The sequence below is a fragment of the Vigna angularis genome, chromosome 1 (assembly GCF_016808095.1).
Source record: "Vigna angularis cultivar LongXiaoDou No.4 chromosome 1, ASM1680809v1, whole genome shotgun sequence".
In the NCBI taxonomy this organism is placed as follows: domain Eukaryota; kingdom Viridiplantae; phylum Streptophyta; class Magnoliopsida; order Fabales; family Fabaceae; genus Vigna; species Vigna angularis.
Genome location: NC_068970.1, coordinates 4,818,648 through 4,833,824, shown reverse-complemented (window position 1 = coordinate 4,833,824; position 15,177 = coordinate 4,818,648). Strand labels below are relative to the sequence as shown.

At 34.6% G+C, this 15,177-nt stretch overlaps 1 protein-coding gene across 4 annotated transcripts; it reads right to left on the bottom strand.

Moving 5' to 3' along the window:
- Positions 1-14,975, bottom strand: LOC108338057 (uncharacterized). 4 transcript variants are annotated; one of them, XM_017574723.2, is made up of 20 exons: positions 14,473-14,975; positions 13,697-14,146; positions 13,271-13,564; positions 12,750-12,938; positions 12,539-12,622; positions 11,959-12,018; positions 10,378-10,422; positions 9,350-9,549; positions 7,935-8,411; positions 7,503-7,629; positions 7,213-7,410; positions 6,991-7,077; positions 4,906-4,968; positions 4,301-4,375; positions 4,159-4,209; positions 3,753-3,830; positions 2,096-2,230; positions 1,653-1,760; positions 1,052-1,117; positions 1-319 (listed from the first exon to the last, which is right to left on the bottom strand). In XM_017574723.2, exons 3-20 carry the CDS (start codon positions 13,556-13,558, stop codon positions 251-253), a joined length of 2,400 nt encoding a protein of 799 aa, XP_017430212.1. In that variant the 5' UTR covers positions 13,559-13,564; positions 13,697-14,146; positions 14,473-14,975; the 3' UTR covers positions 1-250. The 4 variants fall into 4 exon arrangements, with proteins under 4 accessions (XP_017430212.1, XP_017430214.1, XP_017430210.1 ...); XM_017574725.2 differs by lacking the exon at positions 13,697-14,146 and having other exon boundaries at positions 7,962-8,411; XM_017574721.2 differs by lacking the exon at positions 13,697-14,146 and having other exon boundaries at positions 14,473-14,974.
- Between the last annotated feature and the right edge of the window lie 202 nt (positions 14,976-15,177).

Below are 15,177 nucleotides of genomic sequence, written 5' to 3'. Positions count from 1 at the left end.
TTTAGAGTAATGTCAATCATATCTTTTCGTATTGGTGGATGACAAAAAAAGCATTACATCATAGAATTAAATCCCCTGTAACCCTTTTAGGCTTAAATTCTACAATCAAATTAATATTTACAAGTACCGTAAGGAAAGGGAGAAAAATTTAACTCAACTCAACATAGAAAAATTATACAACACTGAACTTGCGTTCAACCGTGAAACGAAACAATAACATAATATTACCAAAATATTCTGCATTGCAGCTCTATTCCTTTTGTAAGAAAGAGAGAACAAGGTCTGTATGTACAGAAAAAAGTTGTGTATCCACGAAAAGCTGTTTAGCACAAGGCAACAAAGGGGACAAAATACAAAAAACTAAATTAGTAGTTTGAATATAGTATCAAATATAGAAATGTTTATCTACTAAATAACGCAAACATGAGCAAAAAGATTATGCATATATTCATTTGGCTTTTAAAAGAATTTCTTCTCATTGAGCACATTCACTGGTGTTCTCACACGTATTTATGGTTGGTTGCATCAAATAACAAAAAAAAAATCAGGTTTTCTTATTGCTAGAGACTACCACAAACCAATTCCCTAAGCAAAAACCCGGTGCACTTGAGATTCTAACCAAATGGTCCTTAGATTTCTACTCAAGGTTTTGAAACTTGCTAAAGCAGCATGATTCTGAAGCACTAGAAAAACAAATTATTGAAAAGAAATATCAATCAGCAAGCATGATCAACAGTTGAAAATCGAATTAAATCCTGTTTGCAATACAACCGGTAGTGTTTGCTCAACTTAAAGCACAAAAATTTTAGCAAAATACCACATAGTCAGTGCAATAGTTGTGTTGTGATCCAACAAAATATGGATGTGAATAATATTTACATAGTAAGTGCAAATTTTGGAGTAGCTTTCAACTACAAGAAATTAGAGAGAGAATTTGCAATTAAGTCAATTTTAATCATTTGATCATTTTGAACTTCTACTAGCAAAATTGACTACAATTTGCATACATAGTTAGTATAAGGTATGATTGTAAGCTCAAGAAGAATCAAACCTTCATAAAATGCCGATCCCGATAAGGGAAGGAGTCAATGAAACTCTCCTTCAGAAGCAATGATACCTGAAGGTACAAATCATCGTCTCAGATCTTCCTAATATTCACTAAAATATGCTATTTTAAAAGTAAGCGAGTGATTAAATTTTAGTTAAAAATAAATAAATTATATATATTGTTGTTTCGATTACTGTTTTCTGTCTATGTATTTTAGTACACCCAAGCTTATCTAGCAGCCTCCAGATAATCTAGGATTTGGATCATTCATATCACAGAACTTATCACCAACAACAAAGACTATTATGAGCAAATTAAGGTATTTATTGGACACAGATTCACTAAAAACAGACTATGGTTTTTAGATCAAAGGAAGAATTATAAGAACTAACTTAAAATTACAGTTAAAAGTTAAAGGTTTCATAACAGGGATTAACCACGTTATATATAACTGACCCCCTTTTAAGGCATAAAAGTAAGATCAAGTACAGGTTAGCTCTAAATTAAAATTCTGAATCAAATCCTTATTTTCAGAGAGGTTAGAACAGTTAAGATAGATATCAACATGTGTAACTTAATTTGTTGGTGAGACTAAAATACAAACCTTATCGTCATTGGATTGTACATTAGTGATCGTGTGAGAACGGATGTTACAGCAAAGAGAATCCAAGTAAGATCTTAACACCGAAAGGAATCCCTTTGCAGCTTCAATCTGTAGGAAAATTAACACACATGAGTACAGATTAAAATGTCGAGATAATTTGAAGTGACAAGTGGACACAACCGAAAAATTAAAAATATCTGCGGATGCATAACTAATGATGAACTGTTAAAAGCCTGTTAAAAGCCTGGATAAATTGTTTGTTGCAAAATATCAAGTTGCTTTGACAAAGTACATGTAAGCATGACTAACGTCTGTAATTATCAATAATCTAATCATGACATCAAAGGTGACCAAAAGTGGAGAATCAGAATGACGGAGAGCAATAAAAAGGAAATCAAGAACCGTAATAATGAGTAATCGTTATTTCATTAAAATGGGCACACCTGCATTTCCGTGCATTCATATACTGGCCTTCTCCTACCCAAGTAACTTTCTCCAACAAGAGTTGAATGATAAGGACGTAAAGAAGAGACTAGCTCTTTCTGTCTTGGCAATTGCGGTATTGTTGGTGACTTCACCTATTGCAACATAATAGCAGTGTGATAAGAAATCATGTGTGTCTACACTGATGTTATAGGATAACCAGATGAAAAACAAATTATCGTGCTGTAAATGAAAATAAATGGCTAGTATTCTCATAATCATCGAAATAATAAAAAATAAGCAATTAGAAAAGCTTTTTCTGAGATCTCCAAACCTATGACAAATTCTTGGGAGCTTCGGATGTAAAATCTTCTACATATCTAACACTTCACCCAATCAATCCTAACCTTTAGCTGCAGCCTCCAGGTTTTTAATGCTTTTTCTCCCATTACATGGTCAGCGTATGAAGTATCATTTGACTAGATCAAACTTGCAAATTAAATTATGAACTTACTAAAATTGAATATTGCCTCAACCAAATCTCATCAACCTAAACGCCACACCACTTAGTCTAAGAAAACACAAACTTAACTCCAAAGATATGAACAAGAAACTTGAATAACTAGTCCTTTATGACCAACAACAACAATCTAGCCTTCTTCCAGTAGGTGAGCTTGCTTACTGGAACAAACAACATAATGATTTACCATACATCATGTCTATTAGAGATCCTCCATCAATAAGAGAGATATCAAATTATAATATATATAAGTGAAGAGCAATACTCTACAAGCAAGTTTTCTGGAATTGATTAAGTCCCAAACTTACATTTTAAGATAGTATAAGAGTCTATCTTTGCAACTATTATTGGGTCTATCATATTACTTGCTATCGAACTACTATTGAACCACTTTTAAAGTATCTAGTCCCACACTCAAGATGCCTAGTTTTTAGCAAAAGGAGGTGTGCTTAAGATTTCATACTAGAAATATAATAAAATAATGATATATATAAGTGAGGAAAAGATGATATATAATAAAATGATGTTATAAGTCAATTTTGTGAGTTGAGCTAGGCATAGAACCCCATTCTAAGAATTTTTGTAAGCATCATTGGCCGCTAAACCCTTCTCAATGGTTTTACCTATAGTTTTCTGTCGTCTCCTTTTGTGTCTAGCAATTAATTTACCCTCCATTTGAACTACTCTCCTTACTAGAGCTTATACAAATCTCCTCCACACATGCCAAACCACCAAAGTTGAGTTTTTACCCGTCTTTTCTACCATAAGTGCTACCCTATCTATTCTCTAATCCATTTGTAAAGAGAGAAACATTTGATGACTTCCGTCTATTTGGATTACTCAGAAAAACATATATTAATACTAGGTGTCATAAATACAAGGATAATTAAAAGAATATAAATGTTCTCTAATTAACAGATTATTCATTCCTATTTACATGATTACACAAAATGACAATTTGCTAGCAGTTATATAAAACTTGTATTTCACAAGAAAACAGAAAAAAATATTACAATACAGTGGCACAAAATTAACAATGGATATGCAGATTAATTTTTTCCTTCATTTCAAGCAATGATTTCACAAATGTAAGAAAAGATTATGCATACTAGTGTTTTATTTCACAAATTGTTAAGATAAAAAGGATTTACTTTTACCTGGTTTCTATCAGCATCAACTAGAATAACATTGGTAAACTTTGACTGAACATCACTAGTCTTGTTCCTGATACCAACCTAGAAATTAATTTTGAAGCAGTCAGAGACATCACAAATGGCAGTATCAATTAAAAGATTAAAAAAAAAAAGTTGAATTTGAAACCAAATTTGAAAAGCACCCTTGAATGGCAAATCTATGTTTTCTTCCAATGTAAGAAAATTAATATTAAAGTTTGACCACCTTCAAAGCAATATATTCAACACCAATATCCAAGTAATAAATTGACATGTGCAAGGGGAACTTGTTTTTCAAAGAACAAATTATTCAAAATGCAAAAGCAACCTCATGGCCTTGCTTCAAGAAGATAATATACTTATCAGTTAAAGCCAATAACTAAATACTCACTACATAAGGGACAGGAGCATCTAAAAAGTCAAGCATGTCATTTGGTAAAACCTGGAAGAACATATTCTCGTCAAATACCGTAAGGTGAAATATAAAGTAATAACTCATTCACTTTAATAGGGAAAAGAGAAAGAAATCAAACTGGCATTAGTAGGCTTTGCCACCGGTAAGGCTGGATTAGGGGAATAACTGACAAAACTGAAGCAGATAGGATTCCCTGATCATGAAAGAAAATTATAAGAATCATAAATCAAGCCAATAAAACTATTTCTAATATGCACTAAGAAAGATATAAATGAGTTTTGCAGTTAATTTACCAAGTTGTCTCCCTAAAGATTGATTGTGAAGCAAAGATGTGCATATTAATCAAGAGAATTGTAGACATGCTTATTTAATTGTTAGAGTGACTAATCAGTAAAACAAGAGGATAAGTATGCTGTTGCAAGGTAATCAAATATATACAAACCTACATTCAAAATAAAATGCAAAATGAGTAACAAGATATGCATAAGATTTTGCACGCAAAGACAACAATGACAACAACCAAAATAAAAATATAATTACTACTGTTCCCAATAGACCAGTGACCACTGTCAACATGGAAACAATAATGTCACCAAAGGACCACATACATAACCAATAACTCATACCACTTTACAGAAGATGATGGTGGTGATTATAAAAGAATAGGATAGACTAATCACTGTCATAGGATCAATACAAACTTGATTTAAGTACAAGACATACCAAATTAGAACAGACAACAACTATCTGCTTCTCTAGCAGAACTCCTGCAAAGAACGTTAACACCTGCAGAGTGCAGAAGGGACACAAAACAATTAAACCAACTCATAATTGTAAAACTCAATAAACAAGCATTATGAAACTATTACACTTTGAGCTCAACATTACAACTTTAGGAAAGGTATTATTGTGCCTCTAATTTAGCTTATAGTAAAGGTGATCAAGCTACCCATGCATACAAGGTTTTAATATTAAATATGGAAGCAACAGTGGCTAACAAAGAAGTAACTCCACAGATAACATGCTAATTTTCAAAGGATTAATGTTTTGAACACATAATAGAGGATGATACCATTCCATGTTGAGAAGAGAGAAACTGAGAAGAAATATACTGAATTTTGTGTCACGCACACACGGATATTTTTATTTATAATGAAGAAAAGATACAATAATAAGGAACAAACTCCATATCTAATAATGGAAAATATTTTGATAAGATATTTCCCTGTCAAATCATATCATATTTCCCTATTTAATGTAATCAAATAGTTTCTCTAACACTCCCTCTCACGGAGGAGCATATGTATTATGAGACAATCTTGTTACCAATATCATTAACACCAGATTTCTTGAGAGAATCATGTCAGCCAGTTGGTTGTTGGAATCGATAGGGCAGATAATGACAAATGATATCTTTAACCCTTTCCTCAAGATAAAGCATATATATCATGAGTCAAGCTTGTTAGACATGTTAGAGGGCAAGCCAATTGCTATTGAGCAGAAACTGCTTGGAGAATCCAATGGCTGCCAGAAAACAAAAACATCGATAGCAGCAGTATTCTATGAGAAAGCTTGGCAGTAAACAATACTTACCAGAAAAAACATTTGTGGTGAACAGTGTTCACGGGAAAAACATTAGTGGTACACGGTACTCACAAGAAAACCTTATTGGTTGTAAACTGTACTCTATAGAAAAACGTCAAGAGTAAACAATATTTGCTGCAAAAACATTGACCATAAGCAATATTCACTGGAAAAAGTCAGCGGTAAATAGTACTTGCTGGAAACAGTCAGTGGTAGACTATAACCCTGGCTGGAAAAATAGAAGTTCATCGGAAAGTCATCCATGATGAAAAATAATGCAGGTGGTGAAGAGTGTATTTGTCACGAACAGTGGTATCAGGAAAAATAACAAAAAACTGAAAAAGATACATAGTTTCTAATCCTATGAGTAGTGGCCCTACTGGGAAAGCACGGATTTGAGTTTCCTTCTTTCAGCCTCTAAATATCATGTTGAAAGGATAGTGACAAAGCAAGTGATGGAGGATTGTACCGCGATAGTATCATGTTAAAAAGAGACAAACCAAGAAGGAATAGAATGAATAATATACTTAATGAAGAAAAGATACAATAACAAGGAACAAAATCAATATCTAATAATGGAAAATGTTTAGAAAGAATATTTCCATTGTAGAAGTTATCCCCGAGGTCATAAGTTTAAGACCTGCGTCTTATAAGACCCCTTTATTAAAGTATGTTGATATGTTGATATGAATTAAAATTTATGATTCTGAGTCTTAAATAAGACCATGTGTCATAGGAATAAAACACTATTTTGTTGTCTTGGAAACATTAACAACCAAATAAAACATTAATTAAAGTGTGGATCTTAGGAGACTCTTCCATTGAAGTAAAAGTGCAAAGAGGTCTTAAAAGTAATGTGGCACAATGAGACCCATAAAATGAAACCTCATATAATGACTGTTGCAATGGAGATGACCTAAGATATTTCTCTATCAAATCATATCATATCAATCTCCCTATTTAATGTAAGCAAATCATATCTCTAAAAATTAGTTATAAAAGGCATAACCACAAATTCTATAGATGCTGAAATAATGGTAACTTCTCCCACTCAAAACCAAAATGGATCTACCTGCATATAAGCTCAAGCTTGAAATGATGCCACCAAATCTATTGCGGAAAAAATTAATAATTCATATACTTGGAAATCAAGCATGATGATACATACAATATATATGGAAACAAAATAGATTTCAATGTCTTGGAAAAAAACATAAAACATACATTTTCAAGTCTCAATGTACCGCACAAGCAAGCTACAGCCCATACAGATAATGCATTTGCCTCTTCTACCACAAGAGCTATATGTGCCTGAGATTAACAAGCAACAATGAAGTACATTACAAATGTGACTATGAAACAAAATATTTCCATTATATCAAAACATCAAATCTGAAGTGTAATGGAAGCAGACTCTTCCACTAAAAAATTATCATGACAACATACATCAACTAGTTCCAGACCAGTACTGAACGTTTTCAAATCAACTGTTGAGCCAGCAAGACGTAAAACTGACTCAGCTGATCTCTGGTATTCCAACGGATGCAAGTGCTCCAAAGGATGAAATGTAAGTGATGAGCCCCTGGCAGGGTAACTTAAACGGTAATACTCACTTATAATTTGTAGTGGTCCATGGTTATTTTCCTGGGAAATTGATAAATTGCCATCAGCTACAAAATATAACAAATGGTGCCTAACAAGCAAAAACAGATATAGGTGCTCATCAAGCTACACACCTTTGCCCATTCAAGAATATCATTTAACTCATTTAAATCTTCTTGGCCGGAGAAAGATGCTTCTTCTGTCTCATTATCATCAACATCACTCCTAAAATTTCTGTCTTCACAAGGTGATCCTTGAAAACTGCAAAAAAGGCAGGAATCAAAACATCTGATTAAGATGAATCACCTAGAACAAAGAGAATTATTTCATTGACGGAAATTGATCAATATAAGATAACTTTGCACAAAAAATCATAAGAGCAACACATGTAAAGCAAATACATAAATAAGAAAAGAGCACTCCAATCCCTGTGCATGTCTGTCAAGGAGATACTACAAAGAAACATAAGAAAACTGGGAGGGAGAGGGGCCTTTCACTCCAACAAAAGATAAACCACAATTAAGACATTATATTTCTTAACAAAACTAAGACCCAGTGACATGAACCTGCAGGAAGATTCAGAACTTTCATACTGGCAATAGCGCAGGAGGGGCAAAATAGCATTAGGTAAATGTTTGTCTTCTGACTGTTTGTTTGTAGCAAAGGCATCTCCATACTGATCACTAGTTTCAGAATTTGTAGGGCCAGAATCTTCTTTGGCTGCTGTACTATCTGTTACATGATCAGCAACCAAAACATCATCATTGTTGACTCTCTCCTTATATGTCTGCAGCTCCCCATCAACCATTAGGTGCTCTGGTTGATCATCATCCACAATGTTTTCAGGTGTAGAGTCTCCTGCTCTCAATGGAGAAATTCTTGGATTTTCACCAAGTGTATCTTCTATTGGTCCATCACTCACCAAAGCACTCTCTGAGTAGCCCTCTGGATTTTCTTCTTTTAAGTTATTACCTTCATCAAATTCTAAATTTAAATCTCCAACACTTCTTGTCAATCGCTCTAGCCTTTCTTGTGTGAAGATGCTACAAAGATATTAGCACAATGAAATGAGCAAAAATCATACAACCATATCTCTCATCATGTTAGAAAGTAAACAATTTTAATTACCATGCATAAGAATACAATCTGTGAGCACATACTATCCATAATTCAATTATTTCAGCCAAATATGGTTAATAAACAGCATGCCAATCACATGAAAAAAGGAAAACAAATTTCATTCCAACTTCCAACAATATAGAACTTAATCTTCCAACCAATGCAGAGAACTGCTTCATTTGAGAGCCCCCCTCCGAAAAAAGTCAAAAATAATCTCAAGCATCTGAAATCTGATGCTAAAGGGAAGGAGCAAGAAAAACAACAAATAAAGATCCTCAGTTTAAAAGTTGAGTCCTCATTACACACAACCAGATTTTTGCCACCACAAACAACATCGTAGCTCCTGGGAAGATTGTACATTCTAATTAAAACCAACCATTACATTTATTTGTTTCACCTAATCTTTGGGTATGAAGAAGCAGTTTTTTCGTTTTTCTCCAGAAGCAAACCATTTTAAGTTGTGTATGAGTATGTGTGCATGTGTATTTGTGCATGTTCTGCCCTAGGTGGCAAGTAAATATGATGACATTTTTTAAATATCCAGTTATGAGCGCATAAATTGCCACAGTTTTATAATGCATTACTTTAATGTAATGCAAATATTCCTTTTACCGTATGCTTTTTCATGTTAATATACTACTTGATCATGGTGACAATTCAATTTTGCAAATTATACCATACAAAAATATATTACAGACTAACACTTGACTTTTTTTACTGTTTTGATGCATACAAGGAGTGCAAAAAATCTTACTGTTATACTGACCATCCTTCCAAAATTTAATAAATTAAGAGCACAAAGAAATTGCAAATATTTTCTACATCTAGTTCCTTCTGCTGACTCTTGATTACAGATACCTACCTATTCAATACACCAAAGTGCAATTCAAAAGCTGGAAGCCTTGAAAGAATGCAGTAACATCTCTGAGTGGTTAGTATATGTCGTCTCAAAGAAGAGGAAGAAGGCTGCTTATCAGAAATCAGAGAAAGCAATCCAGAAGGCTTTTCCACTAGTTCTTCAACTAAGACACAACACCCATAAAGTGTTGAGTTGTCAGCACCCTTCGAAGTTAAAGTAACAAACCAAGAAACAAAGTAACACTGTGAGGTAACTGATTATTTCAACATAAAAAAAATAATCAAGGTATTGTTTGTTATGGTAGCTTTGGAAAGAAAAGAAAGCAAGTGATGCACATAAAGTACAGCCTAACTCAATTGACAACAAGTGCCTTCATCCTGGCCTCCTAAGGAATTATCCTGGATTACTTTCTGGCATGCACTTTGGCATACCTCCCCACACTAGGTCTTAGGCCTCAAGTTCTCATCAAGAAAAAAAGGCTCTAGCCCAAACACATCAATCACATCCTTTCCTTTCTTTCCAAATCCACTCCACTAAACATTGCATGCATTGTTGTAAATATTTAGACACATTGGTTCTCATATGAAAGACAACCAACACATAGGTTACACTAGTAGCAAGCAAATTGCATTATTGTACAAAAGAATCTCAGCTTTTATACCTTGGATGACCTAATGAAAACACAGTTAACACCTGTTTTTTGCATCATATAATGAGGTAGACACCATTACCATTACTTCAATGAAGATCAAAGGAATAATGTCCAAACTACTTCTGAAGTATCCAGGTTAAACTTGCTCTAGCAATATAATAAAGCAATAAGGAAAGATCCATCCAGAACAAAAAAAAGAAATGAAAATATATGCAGAGAGTACATTCCCTCGATTAGTTTTAGAATATAATTTTAAAAAGTTGAATGCATCCAACATACCATCCCTGGAATACTTTTTCATGAAGAAAAATGGTAAAATCTGTCATAATGTCTAAGAGAAGAATATGTAACAAAGTAACAATAAGATTGCTTTAGGTACCTGTAACCTGAATACAAATGACAAATCCCTTTGTTTAACGTGTTCCTGCAATACACAAACAGACCTTAGTTATCAATATTTAACAACTTGGATATTCATTAGCACGCCATAGTTGGTCCTGATGGACCCCCAGTTCAGGTGCACCAAATAAATGGGGCAGAAATAACAAGAGAAGGACGAGAATTGAGGTGGTGGAGGACTCTGGTTGAGAGGATCCTCCTGATAAAAAGAATGCACAGGTGGCAGAAGATTAATGGTGAAGGGAGCGTGGGAAGCAAGCTTAATGGAAGGATATGAGGGATGAAATGGGAAAATATAAGGCATCAAATAAGTAGGGAATGTTTGAAGGCTTTTGCCTAAGGGTACAGTAGCATTCTGGCTTCTCCGACTTATTTTAATTTGTTTCTATTCTATTTGTTATTCATGTTGTTTCTAACATGGTAATTCTCTTTCATGTACACATTTTTCTCTAATCCTGGTATAAATAGATGATCTATCCGGTTGTACCATATATACTCATGTGTCAAATAAGGTTGACAACACTTTGGAGTAAAGAAAAATCTGCTTGCCATCCGTTGACATGGAAAGTCACTGGACTGCAGAAGACAGCCTTTACTGAATGAAAGCATAAATTACTCAAAACCCTGAATCTGAAACCAGTATCAGCAAACAAAGGAAATACAAAAAAAAAAAAAAAGGTATATCGGGAAACAATATGAAAACTTCATGCAAGCGTGAAACACCTTCCAGAAAGAAACATTATGCTAGAACAAATGCCCAATAGTGTCCAAGTTTCCATCACTATATATTTATTTACCATATCTATGAAATTTGAAGTTGCATGTACGAGACAAACAGATTACAAAGATGGGTAGGCCAATTTGGATGGAACTCAAATTTGTGTACTTGTGAGGGAGTGTTTATCAGTGGGCTAAGCTTGCACAGCCTATATTTCCAGAACTGCTTCAGTACTTTCAACTCATGGTCCTCTCTTTACCCTTTAAGTTGATTCTAATCCACCAATCTATGTGAGAGTTGTTTTCCAACACTCCCCCTAACAGTAAAATTGACTTGGCCCCATGCTAATTTTTCTTTCTCAGCCCTGGCTTCATGACTCAAGCTTGGGCCTCAAAGCAATCAAAGGTCTCGCTCTCATTTATTATCCAAATTTATGCTACTGTACCTGAACTTTAGAGGCCTCGGTCTATTTTCATTTTTTCCCTATTTTATAGGGGGGACATTCTTTTGGTCTGACCCATACTTATTCTGGGACTTCTAATTTTTCTTGGCCAGTCCCTTTGTGTTTAGGATTTAAATTCTCTCTTGAATATGGGTTTATAACATAACAGAATTTGCAGGCAAACCGTTGTCCAAGAGTGAATGAGAATATGTATTAGTGGGTTTAACTATAATGTCCTGTTTCTCTAAAAATACTCTGACACATTGGATTCAGTTAATAATTAGTTAATTACTGAAGAATGGAAGGAAGATAAAATCACATATTAATCGAATATTAAATTTCAAAACTAATTTGTATGAATAAATATTAATCAAACCTTTAACATTGCAAAACAAAAATACCTGCCCAAAAAGAATTTCATTCAACTCACTCATGGAAGGGGTTCTCTCAACAGCACGGACCTGAAATAACATCCAACAAAAATTAGAAGCTCCACAGACCTTTTTACATATATGAAAATAAATAAATTGAAAGACAGACAAATAGATGCCTGACCTTAGATATTCACTATGCAAAGAATTTAAATACAAGCAATATTGACACCATTGATCACTTCAATTTTTCAGTTGCTATGATTTATGGATACATTACACAAGTCCAAATGATGTTCCCTTACTCACCCTAGCCCCACCCTACCCATTGCCACTTATGTATTATGCTAGATTCCCAGCCAAGTAAAAGATGGAGTCTCCTATATTGTTATCACACAGCAGTCTTACAGATGGGACCAGTGCCAATGAAACTACAGCAAGCTCACTGACATATCTCTTTTCTTTTTCTCGATTCCAGGGGAAATATTTCAATTCTTCAGGTCATTTCTGTTTTCGTCTACATATAGCTTTTCCAATTAATAACAAAGATAACCTGTTGATATAGAAAATGAAGGCAGAACAGATTGAAGTTCATTAAGTATACACCTACCTCTAAGCCTCCCGGGAAGCAGAAAGAAAGAAGATTTTTGCATTTAAGAGGCAGCGGTTTTTCTGGAGGGTAAACAAATAAGACCTGAAAAAATTGAATAATGTTCCTGATTTGAAAACAAAACAAATACTACAGACAGTAAACAGTGAATTTCTAGTAGTCACTGTAGTAAAACTTAAAGGGTAATCCCGCAGTATCTGCTGATCACAACCTGAGGTTCAATATTGGGTTCTACACAAGATTGACTCTGATAACCAAGAGCACTTCTTAATTTAGCAGAGCCTTCAAACTTCCTTTCATGATATTGCCTTTGCAGTGCTTGAACATCACAATTAGGATGAAGTCCGACAATCACCATGCTCTCAAATAGTCGTGAGGGCTCCTTCCAAGTCTTATGGTCCTGTGAACTCAGATAAGATGGAGTGTATAAGAACAATCAAGGGACAATATAGTTCGTTTTTTTTTTTGATAAGCATAGAGTATAGTTCATGAGATATGGCCTAAGGCAAGAAGAAAACACGTAGATCCTCAAGGCTGATAATGGCATGCGGAATGAGGTGCTGAAAGTTCAAATATGCGATGGATGCAAGGGCTGAACTTCCAATGAAAAAGAGCATTCTGTACCGAGTGTTTCATGATGATACAACAACAAGCAACTTTCTTCGCAGTTCATACACGGAGAACTGAAGGAACACATAAAATGGTACATTGAAGTCAAACATTGTACATTACCATATACTGCAACTGAAAGTTTGCAGCCCACTGACGCTTCAGACTAGTCAGGATTTCAGGATTGTAATTTGTGTTTTCAACATCAGGAGTGTGTGAAAAGCCTTTTAACATTCGAGCAACTTGATACTGAAGCCTTTGAAGTTGACTGCCACTATTATCATCTTTTGATGACATCGGAGAGTTAACAGCAGCGGCAACAGCTCTAGCTACATCCTCTTTTGTCTGCATAAAAAATGAAGCGCCCCAACTAGGACTAGCTGACCCTTCTTCCTTGGACATTCCAGTCATCTGTGCCTTCATGAACATGACACAAATAAACAAGAATTTCATGCAAGCAACACGAAGTCTAACAAAGTACCTTTCAAAGCTAGACCTACATTAAATCTAAATGCATTCTGAATGATGAAAATAGTGGAGCAAGATTACCGCTAAAAACAATTATAATAATCAAAGCACCAAAAGCTGAAACTCTTGAGCACCGCCTGTCATGTACTAACTCACAAGACATCAGGTGGTAAAAGTAACACTTCAATGTTACTTGCTATTCATATAAACTGTTAATCTTGTTGGATTTGCTATTCATATCAACTGCTACTCTTGTTGGATCAACCGATGAAGACTTCGCCACTTGGTGTCATAGGTTGGGACGTTAAGTCAATCCAATACTGATGGGGTGACACTCACCAAATAAAGCCAACAACTCTTAAAAAGCTAACTTAACTGATTAAAAAGTGATGTTAGCAACCTATTTAATTGCTAGTAATTATACCAACTGACCATACGAGACCAAACCAAGAAACCAAGAACCCTATACCGGGTCCACACAAATCGTGTCAAGTCCCATTTTTCCCATGTCTCCCATACAAACGAAAGCTTCTGCAGAACAAAGAAGCCCAACGAATATCAACACATACTAACACTAGCCAATAACCCACTCAATTACCCATAACTCTCTATTTCAATATTCATTTTTTGTTCAGCCTATTACACTAACCGAGAACCAAAATAATTAGAGAGAAATCATAACTCCCCAATTGAACAAAACACAGCCAAAAAGAAAACAGAAAGAAAAAAAAACCCAATCTAATAAAAGCTCGCCGTACAACTCAGTAACACAATACCCCAACCACAAAAACAGAAGAAAGCAGAAAAGAAAAAAACATGAAGAAATAAAATTGGCAAAGAAGAAAAGGAAAATTAACCTCGAAATAGCAGAGAAAAAGAGGAAGGTGAAACGTAGAGAACTGGGGCGGCCGTTATCGAAGGTAATAAATTGATAAGGTAGTGATGGGTTGCAGGAAGAAAAGTATATATTTTTATAAATTTATACGGGATTTGGAGGTGACGGGTGGAACATAGTGAAGAAGAAAAAGAGAATAAAAAAAAGGGGAGAAATTGAGAAATGATAAAAGGGTAGAACGAAGGGACAGACAAGTTGTGAAAGTGATGGCAGAGAGGAAGAAGAAAATAGGAGAAGGTCAGTTTCTTATTTTGCACGCTTCCGTTTGGTATTAGCAATCTGCAATAGCCGCTGCTTCTCCTTCAGCTTCTGCTGTTGCTGCTGCTGCTTCTTCTTCTTCTTCTTCTTCTTCTTGTGTTACTGCCACCCTTGACTCTGCAACACTAGCATCCAAGATTCTCTTTGGTTGGTAACAACCCAATCCAATCAATGCATCTCCTTCTCTTTCCTTTCCTTTCCTTTCCTTTTTCTAAACAAATATCATAACTGTTCCATTTTTATTTATACTTATTAATTACTTTTACTTCTTTACTCATAAATATCACTCTATCTTCCAACAACTTTTGATGATGTTTTGTAAGGAAAATCTACCTGAAAGATACAGAAAAAAAACAATGGAAAACACTAGGTATTGTTATCCTAAGAAATTAATCTCATTTACCACAAA